This window comes from Stylophora pistillata, chromosome 10 (assembly GCF_964205215.1).
Source record: "Stylophora pistillata chromosome 10, jaStyPist1.2, whole genome shotgun sequence".
Classification (NCBI taxonomy): Eukaryota; Metazoa; Cnidaria; class Anthozoa; order Scleractinia; family Pocilloporidae; genus Stylophora; species Stylophora pistillata.
Window position 1 is genome coordinate 26,552,512 of NC_142528.1, and position 23,334 is coordinate 26,575,845.

General features: G+C 40.3%; 2 protein-coding genes and 1 long non-coding RNA gene across 5 annotated transcripts in view; 1 reads left to right on the plus strand and 2 right to left on the minus strand.

The window, feature by feature from the left end:
• The window catches only part of LOC111323267 (harmonin), a 26,390-nt gene continuing 3,056 nt past the window's right edge, over positions 1–23,334 (plus strand). The window contains exons 1-21 of one of the 3 annotated variants that reach the window (XM_088735127.1): positions 3–181; positions 322–389; positions 1,136–1,219; positions 2,509–2,568; positions 3,430–3,497; positions 5,067–5,140; positions 5,599–5,707; positions 11,193–11,217; positions 11,339–11,405; positions 11,931–12,037; positions 13,469–13,553; positions 15,020–15,079; positions 15,358–15,414; positions 15,946–16,162; positions 16,586–16,700; positions 17,581–17,707; positions 18,999–19,052; positions 19,789–19,876; positions 20,527–20,636; positions 20,756–20,865; positions 21,508–22,304. In XM_088735127.1, the coding sequence (XP_088591253.1) occupies positions 113–181; positions 322–389; positions 1,136–1,219; positions 2,509–2,568; positions 3,430–3,497; positions 5,067–5,140; positions 5,599–5,707; positions 11,193–11,217; positions 11,339–11,405; positions 11,931–12,037; positions 13,469–13,553; positions 15,020–15,079; positions 15,358–15,414; positions 15,946–16,162; positions 16,586–16,700; positions 17,581–17,707; positions 18,999–19,052; positions 19,789–19,876; positions 20,527–20,636; positions 20,756–20,865; positions 21,508–21,526 (1,773 nt within the window). In that variant the 5' untranslated portion in view covers positions 3–112 and the 3' untranslated portion in view covers positions 21,527–22,304. Of the gene's footprint in view, positions 182–321; positions 390–1,135; positions 1,220–2,508; positions 2,569–3,429; positions 3,498–5,066; positions 5,141–5,598; positions 5,708–11,192; positions 11,218–11,338; positions 11,406–11,930; positions 12,038–13,468; positions 13,554–15,019; positions 15,080–15,357; positions 15,415–15,945; positions 16,163–16,585; positions 16,701–17,580; positions 17,708–18,998; positions 19,053–19,788; positions 19,877–20,526; positions 20,637–20,755; positions 20,866–21,507; positions 22,305–23,334 lie in introns of those variants that run through there. The other 2 variants (XM_088735128.1, XM_088735130.1) reach the window with 2 other exon arrangements.
• LOC148722435 (uncharacterized) lies at positions 2,403–5,586 on the minus strand. Its single transcript, XR_015992206.1, has 2 exons — positions 5,157–5,586; positions 2,403–4,707 (listed from the first exon to the last, which is right to left on the minus strand). It is a non-coding gene; the product is annotated as an uncharacterized LOC148722435 (long non-coding RNA).
• LOC111323263 (acetylcholine receptor subunit alpha) overlaps positions 21,269–23,334 on the minus strand; it is a 12,147-nt gene continuing 10,081 nt past the window's right edge. The window contains exon 9 of the mRNA XM_022926575.2: positions 21,269–22,765. Coding sequence (XP_022782310.2) covers positions 22,548–22,765 — 218 coding nt within the window. The 3' untranslated portion in view covers positions 21,269–22,547. The remainder of the gene's footprint in view (positions 22,766–23,334) is intronic.

Genomic DNA, 23,334 nt, shown 5'->3' on the forward strand with positions numbered 1-23,334 from the left:
TAACCAGACTTCTGCTAACTCTGTTCTTTCCTTTACTGCGGCTTAGGTTAAACTGTGTTGTTGTCCGAGTTACGTCTTCTTTCAGCACTTTTTTTTGCCATGTAAGAGAAATATGAGGCGAGGATTTGAGCAGGAGAATCTATTTACTTTGTCTAAACATGCTACAGAATTTAAAAATAAGGTAAAAAACCTCTGAACTTTCTTTTTTGAGAACGCTTAGCCAGCTGTGAAGTTGTTAGAAGCCATATTTTTATTCCCAACTAAGATGATCTAAGTTGGGAATACAAATTTGGAAGCTCACGGTACCACATATCTCTATAGGTTAGAATCTTAATTGAGAATGATGAAGAAAGAGTTTCATTTTATGAAGCCCTGAAGGGATACCAATCGTAAGTTTCAAAGTAACTTTTAAATCGCTGTTGCTTTGGCTTCGCTTTCAGTAATCTAAACTTAAATACGTTGGAATGGGGATGCATGCTAAGCTAGAGCTGCTAGCCGTGCCATACTATTCTAAAACAAAGCCCTAGTCAGAAAGATAATCATCTTTTTTCCACCTTGCTTGCTTTTAGCAGTGAGCTTTTTGCATAATGTAATTTGGGGTTGTACGGAAAATATCTTGCCCACGGCGTGAGTGAAGTAGGAGCAGATTTGGTAGATTGTGGCTATGGAGATGCAATTTCTGGAACAAAAAAATTACGAATATAAAGTTCTAAGTTGAAATGAGGTATATAAAATTACGAGATTTCGGTAGAGTACCTCTTAGAGGTACTCTACCTTTGGAGACCAAAATGTGATATTTCAATGCTACAAATAAATCTTAGCGGAGATGACCACTAAGGTTATTTTCCGAGAATCATTCAGAAGCCAGCTAAAAGGAATTTCCCAGGGTGAAACAATTGCGAGACTGTATTCTAGCACTTACAGTGATGCCAAAGTAATGATGGCAATGAAAGCCAGTGGAGTCCTATTGCACTGTAGTTATGATATGTCGTATTGAAATGGGAGACTCTATATGTTTAATTTCCAAGGAGATTATGTATGTTCACTGAATTACATAACTGTAAAGTAAATGTATTGCAGTACCACAGTTTAGTACTAACATTTATTCAGATGTGAAATATTTTGTTGCATGTAGATCAAACTCACCTGAAAAACTTGTCAGTGAACTCAAGTCAGTGATCAATACTCCCAAGAGATACCCACTCTTCAGAGAAGTGAGGTAAGGTGTTTTTGTAATTAATCATTATTTTTTTTTTATTTTTTATATCAGTCAGTCAGTCAGTCTGTCTGTCAGTTGTTCACGTGGTTCTTCAGTCAGTTTGTTTGAGTCAGCAACTCAGTAAATAAGCCAGTCAATTAAGCAGTCACTGAGTGACAGACTGCAGTCAGAATCACCTGGACAGTGCAACAAAAGAGAGTCCCTGGCACCTCAGGTGTGGGTCACTGATATTAGAGGCTGAAAAACTGACTCCTCCCTCCCTAATGAGTAACACAGATAACAAATTATTTTGTGTAATAATACTCATAGACGTATATGAGAACGATCCTTCGCAGTAAAGCACTATTTGAGCAATAGTGAAAATCAGACCTGAAAAAAATTTCAGGGCTGTATGGCATATGTTTGTTGTTGTTTGATTTATCATCCACGGGTTTATATCGAATTAATTTGATGGCCTGCTCCCAGTTGGCTTGTTAGCTCAATTGGTAGAGCGCTGCACTAGTATCGCAGAGGTCAGTGGTTCGAATCCCGTACAGGCCTGAAATTTTTTTCAGGTCTGATTTTCACTATTGCTCAAATAGTGCTTTACTGCGAAGGATCATTCTCATATACGTCTCATAACGGCAGTTCACACATATGTTTCATATGTTTGTTGTTGTTTGATTTATCATCCATGGGTTTATATCGAATTAATTTGATGGCCTGTTCCCAGTTGGCTTGTTAGCTCAATTGGTAGAGCGCTGCACTAGTATCGCAGAGGTCAGTGGTTCGAATCCCGTACAGCCCTGAAATTTTTTTCAGGTCTGATTTTCACTATTGCTCAAATAGTGCTTTACTGCGAAGGATCGTTCTCATATACGTCTCATAACCGCAGTTCACACATATGTTTCATATGTTTGTTGTTGTTTGATTTATCATCCACGGGTTTATATCGAATTAATTTGATGGCCTGCTCCCAGTTGGCTTGTTAGCTCAATTGGTAGAGCGCTGCACTAGTATCGCAGAGGTCAGTGGTTCGAATCCCGTACAGCCCTGAAATTTTTTTTTTCAGGTCTGATTTTCACTATTGCTCAAATAGTGCTTTACTGCGAAGGATCGTTCTCATATACGTCTCATAACCGCAGTTCACACATATGTTTCATATGTTTGTTGTTGTTTAATACTCATAGAAGTATACATTCACTTGTTTGTGTAATATACATTGTATATTTAATATTCATTGTACTTGTAATTAGTACAGGACTGATATGTATTATTAATCACTATTTTACATCTTTAATACACTGTAGGCATGTGATTAAGCCAACGGATGCCACTACCTACCAGAATTTGATTCCAAAGTCACCAAGGTGTACAATTTGAATTATTAAAGATAATTCTACATGAAATTATTGAATTTCATGTGGTTATCCTTTGGTGTTGATGTTCATAGCTGTTCAAACCCATGGTTTTTTATTATTTTTGTGAAATGGTTAGCCTATAACAAGGTAACCTCAGCAATTGTTCAAAAAGGCAAAAAAAAAAAAAAAATTCCATAAAAACTGAGGAAAGATGTTGGTACATTAAGAGAGGGTTTGCTTCAAAAGGTTTTGTGTAATGAATTTGAATGTATCAAAATTTTATATGTGTACTTCCCTTTTAAGAAATGTATGAAAGCAATCCTGGCAATAATGAGTACTACTTATGTACTACTACATAATTAGGGTTCATTACTGCGAGGATCGCTTTCATACAAAGGTTTTGTGTAAGTTGCACTTTGTTGAATTCTTGCAAATTTTACGTCCAAGAACCACATGTATACCAAATTTAGGTTGAAAATTTGTAATAATTGTCTCAATCAAAGTATCAATGTTACTGTGAGGATAAATCTTCTTAAAGTTACCACTGCAATAATCTCAAGGTGCAAATATTTGTGAGAGTATAAATTTTTGTGAGAACAGAAACTGTGCGCAATGGTTTTTTTCTGATCATAGATCAGGGCTTGACACTAATGGTTGCCAACTTGCCACTAATGGTTGCCAACTTGCCACTTACTAGTAGAAATTCAGTTTTGGCTTGTGGCTTTTGATTTCCATTGGCCAGTTTGGCTTGTAAACAAACTAATAAATTGTCATGACATCTAGGTTGTCATTAGCCACTTGGCTAGTAAGTTGAAAAGTTAGTGCTGAGCCCTGCAGATATCACAATTTTTAATTGTAATTTTATTTCAGTGATGGAATACGTCTTATCAAGATGCAGCACTTTGGGAATAATGCCACTGGATTTAGTGTTCGAGGAGGTAACCCTGTGCTCGTAAATGACTGAAGACACAAAATGATAACCAAAACACTTAATGTATGATTATTAACTGTCAGTGCTTTTCTAAGTCCTTGAATCGAGGGAGGCAAATATTAATTAACCCTTAAACTCCCATAAATGATTAACATGTAACTTCTCCTAACAATATCCATATGTTATCTACCAAACAGGTAATGAGAATATTCAAACTTATCCGGTAGAAGTTGATCTACAATGAATATAGGAAGTTCATATATTTTGAACTGTGATATTAGATACGTATGATGCACAATCCTCACAGTAGAGAGCGCTATTTATGCAATAGCGAAAATCAGACCTGAAAAAAATCAGGCCTGTACGTGGATCAGGCCTGTATGTGGTTCAAGCCTCTCTACTGCGAGGATCGTGCATCATACGTAGAACTTGATATCTTAATCTAACACCATATTCTCATTACTAGTTTGCAAGGAAATGTTTAGCAGCAAGAGGGGAGAATTAACAAATAGATCTTGAGAATAAAAGGATTAAATGCTTTCAGTTACATGGAGGGAGCCTTTTTGTTTTTTTCTATCATGGAGGGAGCTTTTTTTTTTTTTTCTTTCATGGAGGGGGCATTAGCATTTAATACATATATCTTATTAGACATTTTGTTGTGTAGTATCACTGAGTATTTTTATGAGAGTAAAAATACTCAGCAATACTACACAACAAAACGTCTAATAAGTAATTTATTATCCAACATGCCAAACTGTTATTTCAGTGCGGGTGAATTTCGCAGATATTTATTTACGGAGAATGTGTGACAGAAGTATGTGAAGCGGAACAGAATTGGCATGTTGTTGTGTCGCTGTTTCTATTTTCTTCATTAAATAAAGAAATTTTCTGGTCGTCAAGCTGTTTTTCTTCGTTTGATTCATCTAATGAACTTGGACCTATATTTGCCAGCCATTCTGACTCTTCGTCGTCGGAAACATGATTCAAATTGTCCGCCACTTTTTTTTTTTCCCCGTACCTACAATCCAATTCTTCGTTTGCGCGATGCGAGAAAACCTGTTTAACCGGTACTACAATAGACGAGTACAGATACCACGTGATATTTGTACTCATCTATGGTGTTATTTGTACTCGTCCAGGTGTAGTTGGATAATAAAAGTACATACATTCATGAATACCTACTATACTGAACAGCGTACCATAAAGGATCTCTTTTTCTGTGAAGTAAATTTATAGAAGGTTAACATTATTTACAGACATTTAAAAATATTAGATTAAATATAAGATGTTAAATTTCAGTTCTGACCGTCCGCCATACTGTGTGCTGTATAGATTTCTTTGTAGGTTTGAGAAACCTCTAACATTTTAGTTGTAAACAAATGTAGGCTTCAAACTACAAGAACATTTTATTTTGATTTGCTGCCTTCATTGTAGGTGTACTGCCTGTTATGAAATTTTTAATCAGGGGGAGGAAGAGAGGTGGGCTATTTGAGATTGGGGCCTTGTTTTGACAAGAGCAGTACCTAAAATGTCTTAAGTAATGCATTAGTATATAATTTTTAAAATTATGCTGCAGGTAAAGAGCATGGCGTTGGAATCTTTGTATCTCTTGTTTCACGGGGTTCACAAGCAGATATTGTTGGTTTGAAGGTACTGGTTCACTTACATGCAAACCTACAGTATGGCTTCCTTTGTTGTTGTGTTTGGGAAATCATTGCATCCCTTTGTGTGGCATTTCTTCATTTGTAGCTGTCCATACATTGTGTTTGTATTGGATTCCACAGTACATCTTTCTAATGAAACAATTTGGAAAAAAAAAGAAATTGTCTCATTCAAGGCTTAAGTTTACATAGTTGTATAACAATTGCGTTTCTATTAAATTTAGAGCCTTGGCTAGTATATTTACATGTAGCAGTTGTAGTTTCAAATGACTTAAGACATTCAATATTTTCAAACTAGTTTGATTCGTATGTTACTTTATTTCAAGAATGTAGAAATGCAACTGTAGCTAAGGACAAAAAAAAGAAAAGTCTAGTTTGAAATAATTTTGTGATTAAATTCATTTTGAAATGTAACACTTTACATCATTTGTTAATTCTCTCTTACAGGCTGGTGATGAGATTTTAAGTATTAATGGATTATACCTTGGGGAAGCGACACATGGAGAGGTAGTCAACATCTTAAGGTCACACAGTAATCTTCTCCTGAAAGTAAGAAGTGAGTATTTAGCATTGATACTGTGTTTTACACTCATGACAAATGGCACTAACCCTAAGCTCAAAATTTCCTCTCTCTCATGATCTACTCATGCAAAACACATTTAAACACCCAGGTAAAGAGAGGCATTGTGAGAGTAATAATTAAAGTGTCTTCCCTAAGACCACAACACGATGTCCTCGGCCAGGACTCAAACCTGGACCACTCAATCTGTAGTCGAGAACACTAACCATGAGGCCACTGCACCTCCCACTAATCCTAGCAGTATGCAGTCACATATAGACTGAGTACTAACCATGAGGCCACTGCACCTCCCACTAATCCTAGCAGTATGCAGTCTTGTATAGACTGAGTACTAACCATGAGGCCACTGCACCTCCCACTAATCTTAGCAGTATGCAGTCACATATAGACTGAGTACTAACCATGAGGCCACTGCACTTCCCACTAATCCTAGCAGTATGCAGTCACATATAGACTGAGTACTAACCATGAGGCCACTGCACCTCCCACTAATCCTAGCAGTATGCAGTCTTGTATAGACTGAGTACTAACCATGAGGCCACTGCACCTCCCACTAATCCTAGCAGTATGCAGTCACATATAGACTGAGTACTAACCATGAGGCCAGTGCACCTCCCACTAATCCTAGCAGTATGCAGTCTTGTATAGACTGAGTACTAACCATGAGGCCACTGCACCTCCCACTAATCCTAGCAGTATGCAGTCTTGTATAGACTGAGTACTAACCATGAGGCCACTGCACCTCCCACTAATCCTAGCAGTATGCAGTCTTGTATAGACTGAGTACTAACCATGAGGCCACTGCACTTCCCACTAATCCTAGCAGTATGCAGTCACATATAGACTGAGTACTAACCATGAGGCCACTGCACCTCCCACTAATCCTAGCAGTATGCAGTCTTGTATAGACTGAGTACTAACCATGAGGCCACTGCACCTCCCACTAATCCTACCAGTATGCAGTCTTGTATAGACTGAGTACTAACCATGAGGCCACTGCACCTCCCACTAATCCTACCAGTATGCAGTCTTGTATAGACTGAGTACTAACCATGAGGCCACTGCACCTCCCACTAATCCTACCAGTATGCAGTCTTGTATAGACTGAGTACTAACCATGAGGCCACTGCACCTCCCACTAATCCTAGCAGTATGCAGTCACATATAGACTGAGTACTAACCATGAGGCCACTGCACCTCCTACTAATCCTAGCAGTATGCAGTCTTGTATAGACTGAGTACTAACCATGAGGCCACTGCACCTCCCACTAATCCTAGCAGTATGCAGTCTTGTATAGACTGAGTACTAACCATGAGGCCACTGCACCTCCCACTAATCCTAGCAGTATGCAGTCTTGTATAGACTGAGTACTAACCATGAGGCCACTGCACCTCCCACTAATCCTAGCAGTATGCAGTCACATATAGACTGAGTACTAACCATGAGGCCACTGCACCTCCCACTAATCCTAGCAGTATGCAGTCACATATAGACTGAGTACTAACCATGAGGCCACTGCACCTCCCACTAATCCTAGCAGTATGCAGTCACATATAGACTGAGTACTAACCATGAGGCCACTGCACCTCCCACTAATCCTAGCAGTATGCAGTCACATATAGACTGAGTACTAACCATGAGGCCACTGCACCTCCCACTAATCCTAGCAGTATGCAGTCACATATAGACTGAGTACTAACCATGAGGCCACTGCACCTCCCACTAATCCTAGCAGTATGCAGTCACATATAGACTGAGTACTAACCATGAGGCCAGTGCACCTCCCACTAATCCTAGCAGTATGCAGTCACATATAGACTGAGTACTAACCATGAGGCCAGTGCACCTCCCACTAATCCTAGCAGTATGCAGTCACATATAGACTGAGTGTTAACCATGAGGCCAGTGCACCTCTCACTAATCCTAGCAGTATGCAGTCACATATAGACTGAGAGTTAACCATGAGGCCAGTGCACCTCCCACTAATCCTAGCAGTATGCAGTCACATATAGACTGAGTGCTAACCATGAGGCCAGTGCACCTCCCACTAATCCTAGCAGTATGCAGTCTTGTATAGACTGAATACTAACCATGAGGCCACTGCACTTCCCACTAATCCTAGCAGTATGCAGTCACATATAGACTGAGTACTAACCATGAGGCCACTGCACCTCCCACTAATCCTAGCAGTATGCAGTCACATATAGACTGAGTACTAACCATGAGGCCAGTGCACCTCCCACTAATCCTAGCAGTATGCAGTCTTGTATAGACTGAGTACTAACCATGAGGCCACTGCACCTCCCACTAATCCTAGCAGTATGCAGTCTTGTATAGACTGAGTGTTAACCATGAGGCCAGTGCACCTCCCACTAATCCTAGCAGTATGCAGTCACATAAAGACTGAGTGTTAACCATGAGGCCAGTGCACCTCTCACTAATCCTAGCAGTATGCAGTCACATATAGACTGAGTGTTAACCATGAGGCCAGTGCACCTCCCACTAATCCTAGCAGTATGCAGTCACATATAGACTGAGTACTAACCATGAGGCCACTGCACCTCCCACTAATCCTAGCAGTATGCAGTCACATATAGACTGAGTACTAACCATGAGGCCAGTGCACCTCCCACTAATCCTAGCAGTATGCAGTCACATATAGACTGAGTACTAACCATGAGGCCACTGCACCTCCCACTAATCCTAGCAGTATGCAGTCTTGTATAGACTGAGTACTAACCATGAGGCCACTGCAGCTCCCACTAATCCTAGCAGTATGCAGTCTTGTATAGACTGAGTACTAACCATGAGGCCACTGCACTTCCCACTAATTCTAGCAGTATGCAGTCACATATAGACTGAGTGCTAACCATGAGGCCACTGCACCTGCCACTAATCCTAGCAGTATGCAGTCACATATAGACTGAGTACTAACCATGAGGCCACTGCACCTCCCACTAATCCTAGCAGTATGCAGTCACATATAGACTGAGTGCTAACCATGAGGCCACTGCACTTCCCACTAATCCTAGCAGTATGCAGTCTTGTATAGACTGAGTCCTAACCATGAGGCCACTGCACCTGCCACTAATCCTAGCAGTATGCAGTCACATATAGACTGAGTACTAACCATGAGGCCAGTGCACCTCCCACTAATCCTAGCAGTATGCAGTCACATATAGACTGAGTGTTAACCATGAGGCCACTGCACTTCCCACTAATCCTAGCAGTATGCAGTCTTGTATAGACTGAGTACTAACCATGAGGCCACTGCACCTCCCACTAATCCTAGCAGTATGCAGTCACATATAGACTGAGTACTAACCATGAGGCCACTGCACTTCCCACTAATCCTAGCAGTATGCAGTCTTGTATAGACTGAGTACTAACCATGAGGCCACTGCACCTCCCACTAATCCTAGCAGTATGCAGTCACATATAGACTGAGTACTAACCATGAGGCCACTGCACTTCCCACTAATCCTAGCAGTATGCAGTCTTGTATAGACTGAGTACTAACCATGAGGCCACTGCACCTCCCACTAATCCTAGCAGTATGCAGTCACATATAGACTGAGTACTAACCATGAGGCCAGTGCACCTCCCACTAATCCTAGCAGTATGCAGTCTTGTATAGACTGAGTACTAACCATGAGGCCACTGCACCTCCCACTAATCCTAGCAGTATGCAGTCTTGTATAGACTGAGTACTAACCATGAGGCCACTGCACCTCCCACTAATCCTAGCAGTATGCAGTCACATATAGACTGAGTACTAACCATGAGGCCACTGCACTTCCCACTAATCCTAGCAGTATGCAGTCTTGTATAGACTGAGTACTAACCATGAGGCCACTGCACCTGCCACTAATCCTAGCAGTATGCAGTCACATATAGACTGAGTACTAACCATGAGGCCACTGCACCTCCCACTAATCCTAGCAGTATGCAGTCACATATAGACTGAGTACTAACCATGAGGCCACTGCACTTCCCACTAATCCTAGCAGTATGCAGTCTTGTATAGACTGAGTACTAACCATGAGGCCACTGCACCTGCCACTAATCCTAGCAGTATGCAGTCACATATAGACTGAGTACTAACCATGAGGCCACTGCACCTCCCACTAATCCTAGCAGTATGCAGTCACATATAGACTGAGTACTAACCATGAGGCCAGTGCACCTCCCACTAATCCTAGCAGTATGCAGTCTTGTATAGACTGAGTACTAACCATGAGGCCACTGCACCTCCCACTAATCCTAGCAGTATGCAGTCTTGTATAGACTGAGTACTAACCATGAGGCCACTGCACCTCCCACTAATCCTAGCAGTATGCAGTCACATATAGACTGAGTACTAACCATGAGGCCACTGCACTTCCCACTAATCCTAGCAGTATGCAGTCTTGTATAGACTGAGTACTAACCATGAGGCCACTGCACCTCCCACTAATCCTAGCAGTATGCAGTCACATATAGACTGAGTGTTAACCATGAGGCCACTGCACCTCCCACTAATCCTAGCAGTATGCAGTCACATATAGACTGAGTACTAACCATGAGGCCACTGCACCTCCCACTAATCCTAGCAGTATGCAGTCTTGTATAGACTGAGTACTAACCATGAGGCCACTGCACTTCCCACTAATCCTAGCAGTATGCAGTCACATATAGACTGAGTACTAACCATGAGGCCACTGCACTTCCCACTAATCCTAGCAGTATGCAGTCACATATAGACTGAGTACTAACCATGAGGCCACTGCACCTCCCACTAATCCTAGCAGTATGCAGTCTTGTATAGACTGAGTACTAACCATGAGGCCACTGCACTTCCCACTAATCCTAGCAGTATGCAGTCACATATAGACTGAGTACTAACCATGAGGCCACTGCACTTCCCACTAATCCTAGCAGTATGCAGTCACATATAGACTGAGTACTAACCATGAGGCCACTGCACCTCCCACTAATCCTAGCAGTATGCAGTCTTGTATAGACTGAGTACTAACCATGAGGCCACTGCACCTCCCACTAATCCTAGCAGTATGCAGTCACATATAGACTGAGTACTAACCATGAGGCCACTGCACCTCCCACTAATCCTAGCAGTATGCAGTCACATATAGACTGAGTACTAACCATGAGGCCACTGCACCTCCCACTAATCCTAGCAGTATGCAGTCTTGTATAGACTGAGTACTAACCATGAGGCCACTGCACCTCCCACTAATTGTAGCAGTATTTAGTCACATATAGACTGAATACATGATTTTGTAGGTCCCAGGTCATCAAGAAAGTCTAAAGAGCACTGTCTTAGGCTGCATCAAAATGGGAAATCCAAAGGTGTGAGGTTCACATCTGGTGAAGGACTTAGGTTTTTCCTTTAGACTACACATATGCATACAACTGCATTGAGGTTGATGATTTATGTTTCAATTCTCCTTTACTTTACAGCTACAGGAAAAGTTCCCTGTAAGATGTAAGTCAACAGTGCTCCTCCTTTTTGTTGAAGTTTTCCTTAAAGTGTTTGATAAATTTTATGCCAATTATAATTTTCATATTCTTAAATGGTATTTAAACTTTATTTTATTTTTCATCAGACATAATATTATCACATGGGAGACTGCAGAAGGAAAAGAGAACGTTTATTATCATCCTGATTTACTGGTTAGTAAATCAGAGCATCATTTTGTCATAAATCTAAAATCTCCACCAACAAAAGCTTAAAAGAAAAGTATTGCATTTTTTGTGCATAATTCTGATGGAAATCTGCAGTGGTGGAACTAAGTGAATTTTGCTTAGCAACCTGGATGATTATCTTAATTGAAGAAACAAAATGTTACACCTCTATTCTCATCTCTCTTTAATCTTTTTACACAAATAGGAGCAACACAAAATTCTTGCCTTATAACAAATAGTTTTTTTTTGTAATTACGACACCAACCGCTGTTTGTGAAGCATCCACTATACTTTGGGTGCAGCCTACTTGGTTTGAAGTGTGGGATGTCATGGATATGCTGCCATGTTACATTTGCTAAGTTGATTTCAAGATGGGAGCATTCAAAATTAAATTTTTAGAGGACGTTACTTCGCAAAAACCAAGGTGATCATTTGATTATGGAAAGAGTAGAGTATCTGGGAACTTTTTTTTTGCCTTGAATAAGTGAAGTGAAGTGGCTGAATTTTTTCTAGGATTATCTGATCAAGGAAGGAGATTTCATAGATGAACCTAGATTTGTGGCTGGTCCTGACGATAAGCAGGTTACCTTAGTTGTGGGACCCAAGGGAATAGGATGTAGGTGAGGATCTATGGGCTAATTATGGAAAACATGTTCACTTTTTTCATGACTGTCTGTTCCTTCTTGCTTTTCTCAATCAGTTACTCTTGCGAAGAATAAGTGTTTCAGAAAACAGAAACCAAATTGATTGTCAGAGCCAGTCAGAACAAAGGAAACTTGGCTTCACAAGAGCTCAAAGTGAAAAATAAGCAAACTTCCCTAGACGTGGGAAAATGCGAGCCACCAAGTTGAGGATGGTTTTGGTTTGCATCTGATTGGTTAACCGTTCAACTCCTTCGAGTGACCAGCATCAAATTTTCTCATTAGTAAAATTTCAGAGCTGAGCAAAGAGTTTCCAGCATTCTGATTGGTCGAGCGGTTCCTTATATCACGCTATATCAACCGCTCCACGCGGTTTATATAAAATGTTAAAATAAAATGTTAATAAATAATACTAAAGTGTTATGACTTTTAGAAATTTCTATGTTGTTGAGCTCTGAAATTATACTAAAACAATCATTCGCCTCAGGTTCGGTGAATATTTAGTAAATAAACCCCTTCGGGCGGCTGGTATGTCGGCTGATAATGTCCGCGGCTGAGAGATTGTCCGAAAAATGAATATTTGGCCGAGAAGCGAAGCTTCGAGGGCAAATATGAAATTTTGAGGACAATGTCTCAGCCAAGGACATTATTAGCCGACATACCAGCAAGCCAGAACGGGTTTAATTATTTTATAACCCTTCCATTAATTTTCACATCGCAATTAAACTGCTCGTAAACACAGTAAAAAAGCCAGTGGAGATCTGAAGGCGAATGCGCGTGATTGACGCAAGCAAAAAAACAAACGAGTTTGGTTTCCTTACATATAAATAAGAGAACGGAAAAGTTGAAACTCTTGTGTTGACTATGTTTCTTTTTCACGGAAAAAATCGGAGGACAAATATCGACATGGACGGGGGTTATTGCGTGATAACTGTCCTGTGATTTCGCACCACGTGACGTAAAGTAACCAATAAAGTCGCGCCAAAATTAATGAGTGGGTTATAATGTCGAATAATCCCCGAGACGAAGTCGAGGGGATTATTCGACGATATTCACCTCGCCTTCGGCAAATAATTGTTAAATACAATATCACCCCTGAAATCAACATTAAGGTCAGGAGAATAAAGGAAATGGTCACCAGCTAAACAAGCTCTTGATTGTTAAACAAATTCTCCTTGTTAGCACCTTAGGAAATGTATAGAGAACAGTATGGAGAATATGCATACTGATGTTAGGGTGGAAAGGGTTGGGGGTGCTTAGCGAAGCGAAGCATTGCTAAATAAATGTAATCCCCAATATTGTTGGCAATCAACCAAAAAAACTTACTCTGAATGTTTTCCACATTCATACAAACATATTTTTGTTTGTGGTGACACTCGGTCAATTTTCTGCTTTTTTCGTGCTGTCAAGTGTTAGAAATGGAATACCAGGCAAAGAAGGACTGTTCATTATCTCAGTGACATCTGGCTCATTGGCTGACAAGACTGGAGCACGAGTAAGTCACGATGTTTTTTTTTTCGAAAGTACACATAAAAAATATACAACGAAATAGAAGTAATGAAAAATTGAAGCATTACCTTCAGGCTGAAAGGGAACCTCTCTTCTTCATCTTTATTTACTAGTACGTGCTGGTAAAATCAATGAAATCATGTCACCATAGCTTTCTCAAAATTGACCATTTACTGTTGAATTGAGAGTTTATGAAAACATTTGTTGAACCTAGAAGTTATCACTTAGGTGGAACACATGTCTAGCGCACTTGGCAACAGATCAAGTCACAAGCAAACTCGACTGATGTAAAGGTCCAAGTTCCAAACTCCCAAGTGACATTTTAAAGCGTTAATATGATGATAAATGAATACCAAATGTTTTTACGTGTTTAACTTACGACAATTAATTAACGGTTTATGAAAACATTTGTTGAACTTAGAAGTTATCACTTATGTGGAACACATGTCTGGCGCACTTGGCAACAGGTCAAGTCACAAGCAAACTCGACTGATGTAAAGGTCCAAGTTCCAAACTCCCAAGTGACTTTTTAAAGCGTTAATATGATGATAAATGAATACCAAATGTTTTTACGTGTTTAACTTACGACAAATATTTAACGGTTTTTGTTTAGAGATTGCAATTGTTATTCTTTCGTGAGCTCCGTGAATGAGTGATGTTAAAATCCTTACTTCTCTTCCTGAGATAAAGAGAGAGTATACAAACCTTTTCTCTTGGGATCCTGTTCCCCTCCCTTAAAGGGGAACTGAAGCCTAAAAATGAAACATTTTTAAATTGCAGCTTATAGTTCAAATAGCAATGTTCGAGGGTTTTTTTCAGTCTTTTGGCCCAACTTCGCCTCGGAAAAATAGTTTAAAGTGGTATTTTGGCCTCGTAATACGGCGGCTCAGAGAAGCGATGTCAGCGGTCATTTTAGCTCGCTCTTACGTCACTGGTGGGGAAGAAAGATAATAAACCCGTACTCTTCCTACAGAAATTTGGTTTCGTTATGGAGTTATCGAAGTTGCGTGACTTGTAATGGGGATTAACTACGAAAATGAAATAGTAACAGTTGTTTTTCTTAAGTTGGTTCCCACCACTGACGTCATAAACGACCGCTGCTGACCTATTTTGAGCCGACGGTCTTACAGCCCCAAAAGCGGGAAAAAGGCAACTTCAAATCGAATTTTCTCGTAAAAAACAAGAAGTGAACGAAAATGAATATCGAGACTTTATCTTACTCCTCTAAAGCTAACTAGAAATGAATGCAAACATTATACCAATTTTAGGCTTCAGTTCCCCTTTAATCCTCACCCTAACGCTCCTCTCCCACGGATCTAAAACCGTTTGCGTTACAGAACAGCGTCCACTCGTCAGATGTCAGGTGATACCGAGTGTTTCCCCGTTCCTTTTCTTCTTTTACAACCGCACGTTATTATTGCGTATTTACAAGGCTGTTGCCATTTTTCAAAGATCGGTGACCAGATAGTGGCTGTGAATGGCAAGAATATTATGAAATTGAGATATTCGGAGGTAAGCAACTTATGTAATTATTATCCTCTGTAGTTCAGTGACATAGCATCGGAGCGAGAAATTGGTTGAGGTTGTTCGGAACACGGTCAGTGTCACCTTTATTGTAGAAGGCCCAAGGTCGCTGGATCTCACTTCCAAGAGTTACAACCTCGAGCCAGCGTTGAATCAGGATCTCAAATATGTTTTCATCCGTGAGCTGTCTGTTAAATGGTAAAATAATTAAAACACTGGTTGTAGGTGATCCTCGTTTATGTTTTATTTGATGAATTGTTTTGCAGGCGGTCTACTTACTTAAGTCTTTTAAGGAATTACAGCTTGTTCTCCGACATAGCAAGGTACTTAAATTCTCGTGTCACTTGCACGATTAAACTAGAAGTTTAAGCCAAGTATAGCCCAATCTGGATACATGCGTGTCTGTAATTTTTTAAGCTTCCGTCGCGATGTAAAGATTTGCAGTGGCAAACGTTGCGTTCATAAGGGGTCAGTAGGTTCTCTATTGTGCCCCTGTAGTTAGAGTTGGGACCTGGGCAAATGAAAACGTTGCGGCATGAATGGTTTAGTGAAGGTTGAGGTTTCACGGTCCACGACTTAGAAGTGCTGCATTTTCTCATTTGGATGCTAGTCCTCTGAGCTAACCTTTCCACGGCATGTTGTCAGATGTCTCTGTCAGTTTATTAGTACCCATTTCCGCTTTGGGGTGACAAAGTGGGGAGCTTCCTACTCTTAGTGCTCTTGAGTATTGCTAAAGAAGACCATACGACTACCTCAGCCTAAACTTACATTTTAACGCTGGATCCCGGGTATTGTGGCTAAGGTACTTGGCCAGCGCACTTTTCTTGCCTGAAAATTCCTCTTTCTCCAAACAGGAAGCCGAAAAGTTTATCCTGGATGAAATTCTCAAACAGCAGCAAGACGCTCTTCCAGAATTTGCCATCAAAACACAGCTCCTTACTCGAAAGGCTGAGGAAAAAGAAAGACTGGAGAAAGCCAAAGGACAAATGCACTTTAATCAACTGCTGCGTTCAAAGGAAATAGATGAAGAGGGAAAGGAAAAAGGCAACAACTCTTTGGAGGAAAAAGCAGGTTTGCCATCCATTGAAATTAAGATCACCTAGAATATTCTTTATCCCCTCAGGGAAGAAGGGGGAAAAGAGTTGGAGCTCGCTTTTGGTCCAAATAGTGACATTGGTATTGATTTTAAGATAGTGTTCCTTGCTACAGAATTCGTTTCCGAAGTCGTCTTTACATGGAACAAAATCGAGGTTTCCTTTATGCAGACGTCTTGGAAAACAGAATGCTGTCGCTGTTCACCAATTCTTGTATGGAACAAAATCCTCTTATGCACTTGCGTTAAATATATATGTCTGGAGCTTTAGGTTACCACCATTGAGACGGTTTGTCTTATTCAATGTCAAAGTTTTAAACGCCTCTTCCCCATCTGAACTTCTTGTTCACGGCTATAAATTTTACCTTTACTCGATCAATGTTCTCTAATTTGCTTTCTAGGCAACGAAACAGATAAATTTAAGGAGGAAAGCCTCAGCTCTTCTCAACCTGCCTGCAAATCCTCAGAAGTTAACATGACACCAAACAGTGAGAAAAGAGCTGCATTCTCAGAAACGTAAGTATCGAACTGTTTCATAGATGGATAGATAGATAGATAGATAGATAGATAGATAGATAGTTTATTAATAACCGATTTGCAACCAAAAGTTGAATTGTACGATTATTTACAAATTTTAAATATTGATAATTACGTTAAATAGACTAAATGTATTAAAATAGCAATAAGGACACTAAATATATGTTCTAAAAAAACGGTTATTTAAAACCGTTCAAGCCTTAAGGGAATTGAAGGTAATAAAACTATTACGTAAACTGTTCGTCTTAAAAACTGGCTTAAACTTCTGCATATTTCTTAGGTTAAAGGTACATGTGTTGCAAGCAGGAAGAAGCTCATGGAGCTTGTTCTGTTCATTCTGTAAAACATTCTTAAATAGTTTATCAACTAGTTTCTGGCGGCGATCTGAAAGTTTAGTCAGGCCTGATTCAACCAAGGCCTCATTATATGAGCAAAGAGGAGAAATAATGCGCATAGCCCGCTTTTGTACCTCTTCAAGTTCGTTGGAGAGGTACACGGGGAGGCCGTCGCGAAAGACAGGACAAGCGTACTCTGCAATCGGACGAATACAAGTACAGAAAAACTGGACTAACTCACGGGTACCAAGAACAGAGCGTTTACGCTGAGATAGGCTATACAAGCGCTTTTTAGCTTTCTTAACAATGGAGTTAATGTGACAATTCCATTTCAATCATTAGAGATGTTAAGGCCTAGTATTTTAGCACTGCTAGCTAGGTCAATGGGCTTGCCCTTAACAACAAATGGATCGAAAGAAGTAGGGTTGTTAGTGTTAAAGTTTATCATGTACCGCTATCATTTGTACTACAACGTATTTTGCCTTGTGTTGATACTCAGCCTGAGTCTTTGATCTCTTTCCCAGTGTGCGAGTAGTAGTCACACAACCTAATAGAAACTACCAAGAGGAAACCGTAGTTGCTGATGTACATCCTCCCCCCAGTCCTCCCGTCCCTCTCGGCCCTCACGCTCCACATCCTAGTAACACACAGGTACGTTATATGTTCCATTATAGTTCACCACTAAATTTTCTCCGGTTCTTATTGGTTTAAATCGATCACGTGACGTGATAGTGTTCATCCGTGGAGAGACACTATCAGCCCGTAGTGCCCGCCCGCGGAAAATACCCGGATGGATAGTGCCCGTCCGCGGAAAATACCTGGATTGATAGTACTCATCCATGAAAAGTTTTGAATAGTTTGACGGCCGCGAAGTTAGGCACATCGGAAAAACAGTGACTTTTCAATTCTGACAGGTATAACGTATTATTTAGCCAATGTGCGGTTGCGAATTATTGACATTTGTGACAAGCTGTAGGCGCAGAAGAAAATTTAGTGGTGAACAATAAAAACAATAGAGTGTTTATGTCTCGGAACTATCGGTCTGATAGTTGCCCCTTGGAAATTTGATGTTATTAAAACTAGCATATTTGTTTTAAGAACATCAAATTTCCAAGGGGCAACTACCAGACCGATAGTTCCTCGACAGAAACACTCTATTGTTTAATTGGTATTTAAGTGCCTTACTTTAGGCTAGTTTTCACTAACAATGAAGTTTAGAATCTGTGTCGTAGTAAGAAGCTTGTAGTGATATAATTTGTTGAAAATAAAACGTTGAGAATTGGAAGCAGAATACTAAAGTCGCAGGCGACGTCGTCGCATATGATCTGGTGAAAAAGAGGTTTTTCGTGTGAGTGTGTCTACCATATTTGGTTGCGGCAATCAAGTTTTCATCAACACAAGCGACGGAGTCAAAAATAAAATTGTGAGAAAACGAAAAAGCTACGGTTTTTTCAATGTCTCCGAGCTTATGATTCCACTTGCTACTCAGTTTTCCTACTTCAGTCGGTCAGAAACGTTCAAAGGACTCCAAAGTCAGAAACGCTCTAACGACTCCAAGGGAGGGTTCGTTAAAACCTGCTCTTAAAATCACTCACCGACCCGGGCCTACAACGCTTACGAAGCTGCTGCGTGGAGTGCAGAACGCGCCATTTCCCAATATTGGAATAAGGAAGGGAATGGTCCAACTGTTCCATCCGTTTTTTACTGAAGTGTAGCTTGAGTTGAGAGACGGGGAAAAAGTTGTCGTGTTTTATGTTCTGTGGACCAGCTCCTCATTGCAGATGAGTTACAATCTGATCCACAGTTCGAGATAAGTTTTGACATCTCTACGAGTTATTCTCTGAATTGGCCTCGTAGTACAGAGCTCGGTTTAGGAAAAAAGTACTGCAGCTGGCAGATGTGAATGACTGTTTTGAATGCTGTCGTTTCCTACTCTCACTAGTTTGAAGATGATGTGTTGGAGGGAAGAGAAGCACACTTTTTGTCGATTGAAAAGGTAAGCCATTTTATTTACCGACTGTAAGAGAGAAAGTTTAAGCGTTTATGTGGCTTTGTTTCTTCCAATAACTATTGCACGTAAGACTCACGCGCTCCTCCTCACTATTAGGACACGTCGTTTGCGATTGTCTTGCGCGTACGCGAAAAAGGGATATCTGGGGCAAGGCGACAGGGATATCAGGGATGAGGTTACAGGGATATCAGGGGTGAGATGACAGGGAAATTAGGGGTAAGATTACGGGGATATCAGGGGTGAGATGACAGGGATATCAGGGGTGAGATGACAGGGATATCAGGAGTGAGATGACAGGGATATCAGGGGTAAGATGACAGGGATATTAGGGGTGAGAATACAGGGATATCAGGGGTGAGATGACAGGGATATCAGGGGTGAGATGACAGGGATATCAGGGGTGAGATGACAGGGATATCAGAGGTGAGATGACAGGGATATCAGGGTGAGATTACAGAGATATCAGAGGTGAGATTACAGGGAAATCAGGGGTGAGATGACAGGGAAAGTAGGGGTGAGATTACGGGAAAATCAGGGGTGAGGTTACAATGATATCCGGGACGAGGTTAGGGGGGTATCAGGGGAGGGGTGACAGGAATATCAAGGGTGAGGTTACAGTGATGGACTGACGCAAGTACGCGCTCATGGACGCGATCGGGTTCGAAATGACGATACACCTCCATTCCTTTTGTTTTCTCTTTTCTTGGCATGGAATGTTTAGGTGTCTGAATTGGGTCTAGAGCTAGAGGAGCGTGACGGTGGAATTTTCGTGACAGAAGTTCAAGAACATGGTTGTGTAGCGGTGCATGGTAGGTTTGGTTTATTTCCAAATATTTCATGATTTTGCCTTCCATAGTTGGGATGATGTGGTGTCGGGGCAGCTTTATGCGCAATGAGAAAAGCTTGTGGTATCAAAAGGTGAAGGCAAAAATGTAGCGACCACGATACAACACAAGAGTTCTACTGGTAGCAAACACGCTATAAGGGGAGAAACCGATGAGAATAAACCTGTGACCTTTCCACTTCCCGCTAGATGCTTAACCACTGAGTTGATTGGAGGCTGGTGAAGAGCGAAGCCAAAAGAAATTGCTATGGTCTTGTGTCGTATGTATATGTGACACGCACGCTGTTAGAATTAGCCCATTTGAAGGTGGCGTGCGTGTGTTCAGCACTATAATTATGCTTCATCGTCGGATAAAGATCACGTGCAATCCAGATGTTTTGTGAACTCAATTTGAGAATGCAAACTTAAAGTATCAAGATTTTCAAATCCTCCCAACATCACAATTTTTGTTGTCATTGTTGTTGTTTTAGCTGTTTTTCTTTGAACCAAATCACTCGTAATCATAAAAAAAAGACTGTTCGTTAGTGCTTTGGTTGGAATTAATCTGACGAAACAGCATCGATCTTTAAACTTACAGTACTTCATACTCATTTGTTTGCCCCTTTTGTACCTTAGGCGGAGTATGCACAGGAGACCAATTGCTAAATGTGGAAGGCACAAGTCTTTTGGGTGTCACTGTGCTGCAAGCGCACGAGGAACTGAACAAGGCTATGAACAGGAACTCGGTAAGTTTTGTGTGATAGTTGGTGGTGACTTTCCTCCGACAGCTGCCGCTTCATAGAAATAGTTAGGGATATAGAAACTTGTAATAAGCTTGAATAATTTGATTGCTTGTTCTCACCAGGAAAATATCGACCTCGTGGTAGCCATTTCTTTGAAGAGAGGGAACCGGCGGCCAATCCTTAGAACCGGTAGCGTAGTGAGAAAACGGGATCCAATCACAGGAGCAGAAGTGTAAGTAGTTTTGATTTAAATACAAATTCCTGAGCCAGAATTTGTAAATTCAGTACGTTCTACCAAAGAGCGAGCAAACTCATTCCATGCATCAAGTTCGAGGTTGTTTTTGAGGGTGGGAGGGAGGGAGGGAGACCGAAGAACCATGGACTCCACCCTGTGTTATGGCCTCAGGTCCGTGCCTCAGTAGTAGAAAGCAAATGTTCACACCACTTATTAATCCTTATACTGGCTTCGCAGCATTATCTGTAGTACAGAAAGGGATGAGAAGGGAATGGACAGGGAAGACTTTGTGGATGTTATTTATGGATTAGTTTTAATGCATGATGGTGTTTCCAAGACAATGAATTTCGTTGTTCCATTTGAAGATTTTTGTTATACTAAACAAATCATTTTGCCCTCCCTCGTCAACGTTTTCTTATTCTTCTTGAGTGCATTTATTTTTATTGTTACTCACATATCTCTGAATTCTTTTCTGCATCAGTTAAAAAAAAACAACTCATTTTCGTGTGTCGCAGCAAAGAGTCACGTTACTTTCTTGATGCACCACCTCTGCGTAATCGCACACTGAAACTGTTGCATGATGCATTCAGTAAAACCCTAAAGTCTCAAAAAAAGTATGTTTGTTTCGATTTCTTTTAGATACGACACTTGGCTTTGATTCACGCCTTAACTAAATGGAAGGAAAGCTAAATGAAGACAGCTAGACTAATTTCAAATTGAATTTCTCTTTTTATAGCGAATTATTTTGCACGACTTTGACACACCCAAACTCACTTGTAATGTTACAAATGACTGAACTGTTAAAAGCAATAACTGCATTTCTGTCTAGGCTTCATCAAGGTTTTATTTGTGGGAATGCTAAAGAAATTAGCTGCAATTGACACTGGTTACTTTTTTGAAAAGTTAGATAAATCAGGCACTTTGTTCAATTACAAACAGGAAAAGGAACCCAATGTCGTAGGCATATTTAAGATTCATTAATTTGTTCTTATTTATAATTTTACTGAGTTTATTTATTGCAGACAGAGTCCGTAGACAATAGAAGAGTTTCGTTTTCAGTGCTACAAATAACATGTCAAGGTTTCAGTGGTTTAGAGAGAACCTTTACCCTTTGAGCCTTTAGAGTGACTGGCATCTAATTTCTCCTTACAATATCACCCTGAATCACACATTAAAGAAACGATGCTAAGGGAAATTATTACTATCTAAAGTAGCTCGTGATTGTTAATTGAATTTTCCTTGTCAGCACCGCAGGAAACGTTTGATACCAGTATGGAGAATATGCATACTGATGTTTGGGTGTGAAGGGGTTAAATTGAAATATGTAAGAATAACGGTATTACCTGTCGTAACCCTTTTACATATTGAAGTCCATTCTATACCCCTTTTATCCTTGGATAACTTTATGTCATAATTAAATCCGTTGCTTTGTTGAACATTCTTCCATAAAATCTTGTAAAACTAAAACCTAATTTTCACTTGATGAGAATTTGGTATCATTACTCTTTTTTTTCGGCCGGTATCCCTCTCAAAAGGCTATATTAGAAATCTCCATCGTTGTTAAAGAGTAATCACTTTTCTTTAAAGGGAAATGAAAATTGCACTGAAAAAGAAATTTTTTTTTTTGGTTATTTAAATAGACTGTTACTTCAAATGAATGTTCAGTTTATACCTAGGGCTTAGTTTTCAAAACGTGTGTCTACTGAGAACACAGCAATGAGAGTTATGACAACAGAGGCTAAAAACAACCACATAAAGAATCTGTTGAGCACATTGGCCGCCAGGACCCACTCATCTTGTAGTTCGTCTGTCTTTTCCTGCTCTTTTACACTATCGGCCAGGATTTTGACCGCGCGGGACTCGGCTGCAGGAGGTTCGGGTTTCTTTTCTTGTAAGGCTGTTTGAAGAAGAAGAGAGCGATGAAGAACCAAAATATGTTGTACTATCTGTGGGTTACATAATGGTCCCAATTTCCCTTGTCGTTTACGATTGTCTTTTTTCTTCTTCTTTTTCCTATTTTTTTCCCGCATCCTACCCTAACCCTAACCCTAACCCTTCATTCCTGGCCCTTCCTTTCTTTCTCTTTCTGAGCCTTTCGTTCTTTTCATTCCTTTCATATTTTTTTATTTTCATTGTTTTTCTACCCTCCTTTAAAGTGTGTCCCAATTTCCCACGTAGTGGACGCTTATCCTTTTCCTACCTAGCACAGAAATTCTAGCACTTCATTTATTTTTCCCTCTATCTTTCTGTCACATTTCTACCCTCCCATTACCTGCTATTCCTTTTCTTTCTGAGTCTTCCATTCTTTTCATTTCTTTTACTTTTTATTTTCAGTTTTTTTTCTCCCTTTCTTAAAATTGTGAGTCAGTTTACTCTGATTATAATTTCACCCATAAATAACTATGAAAAAACCAGGAAAGATTTATTACTCGACGTTTCGGGGTCATCGTGACTCCATTATCAAGA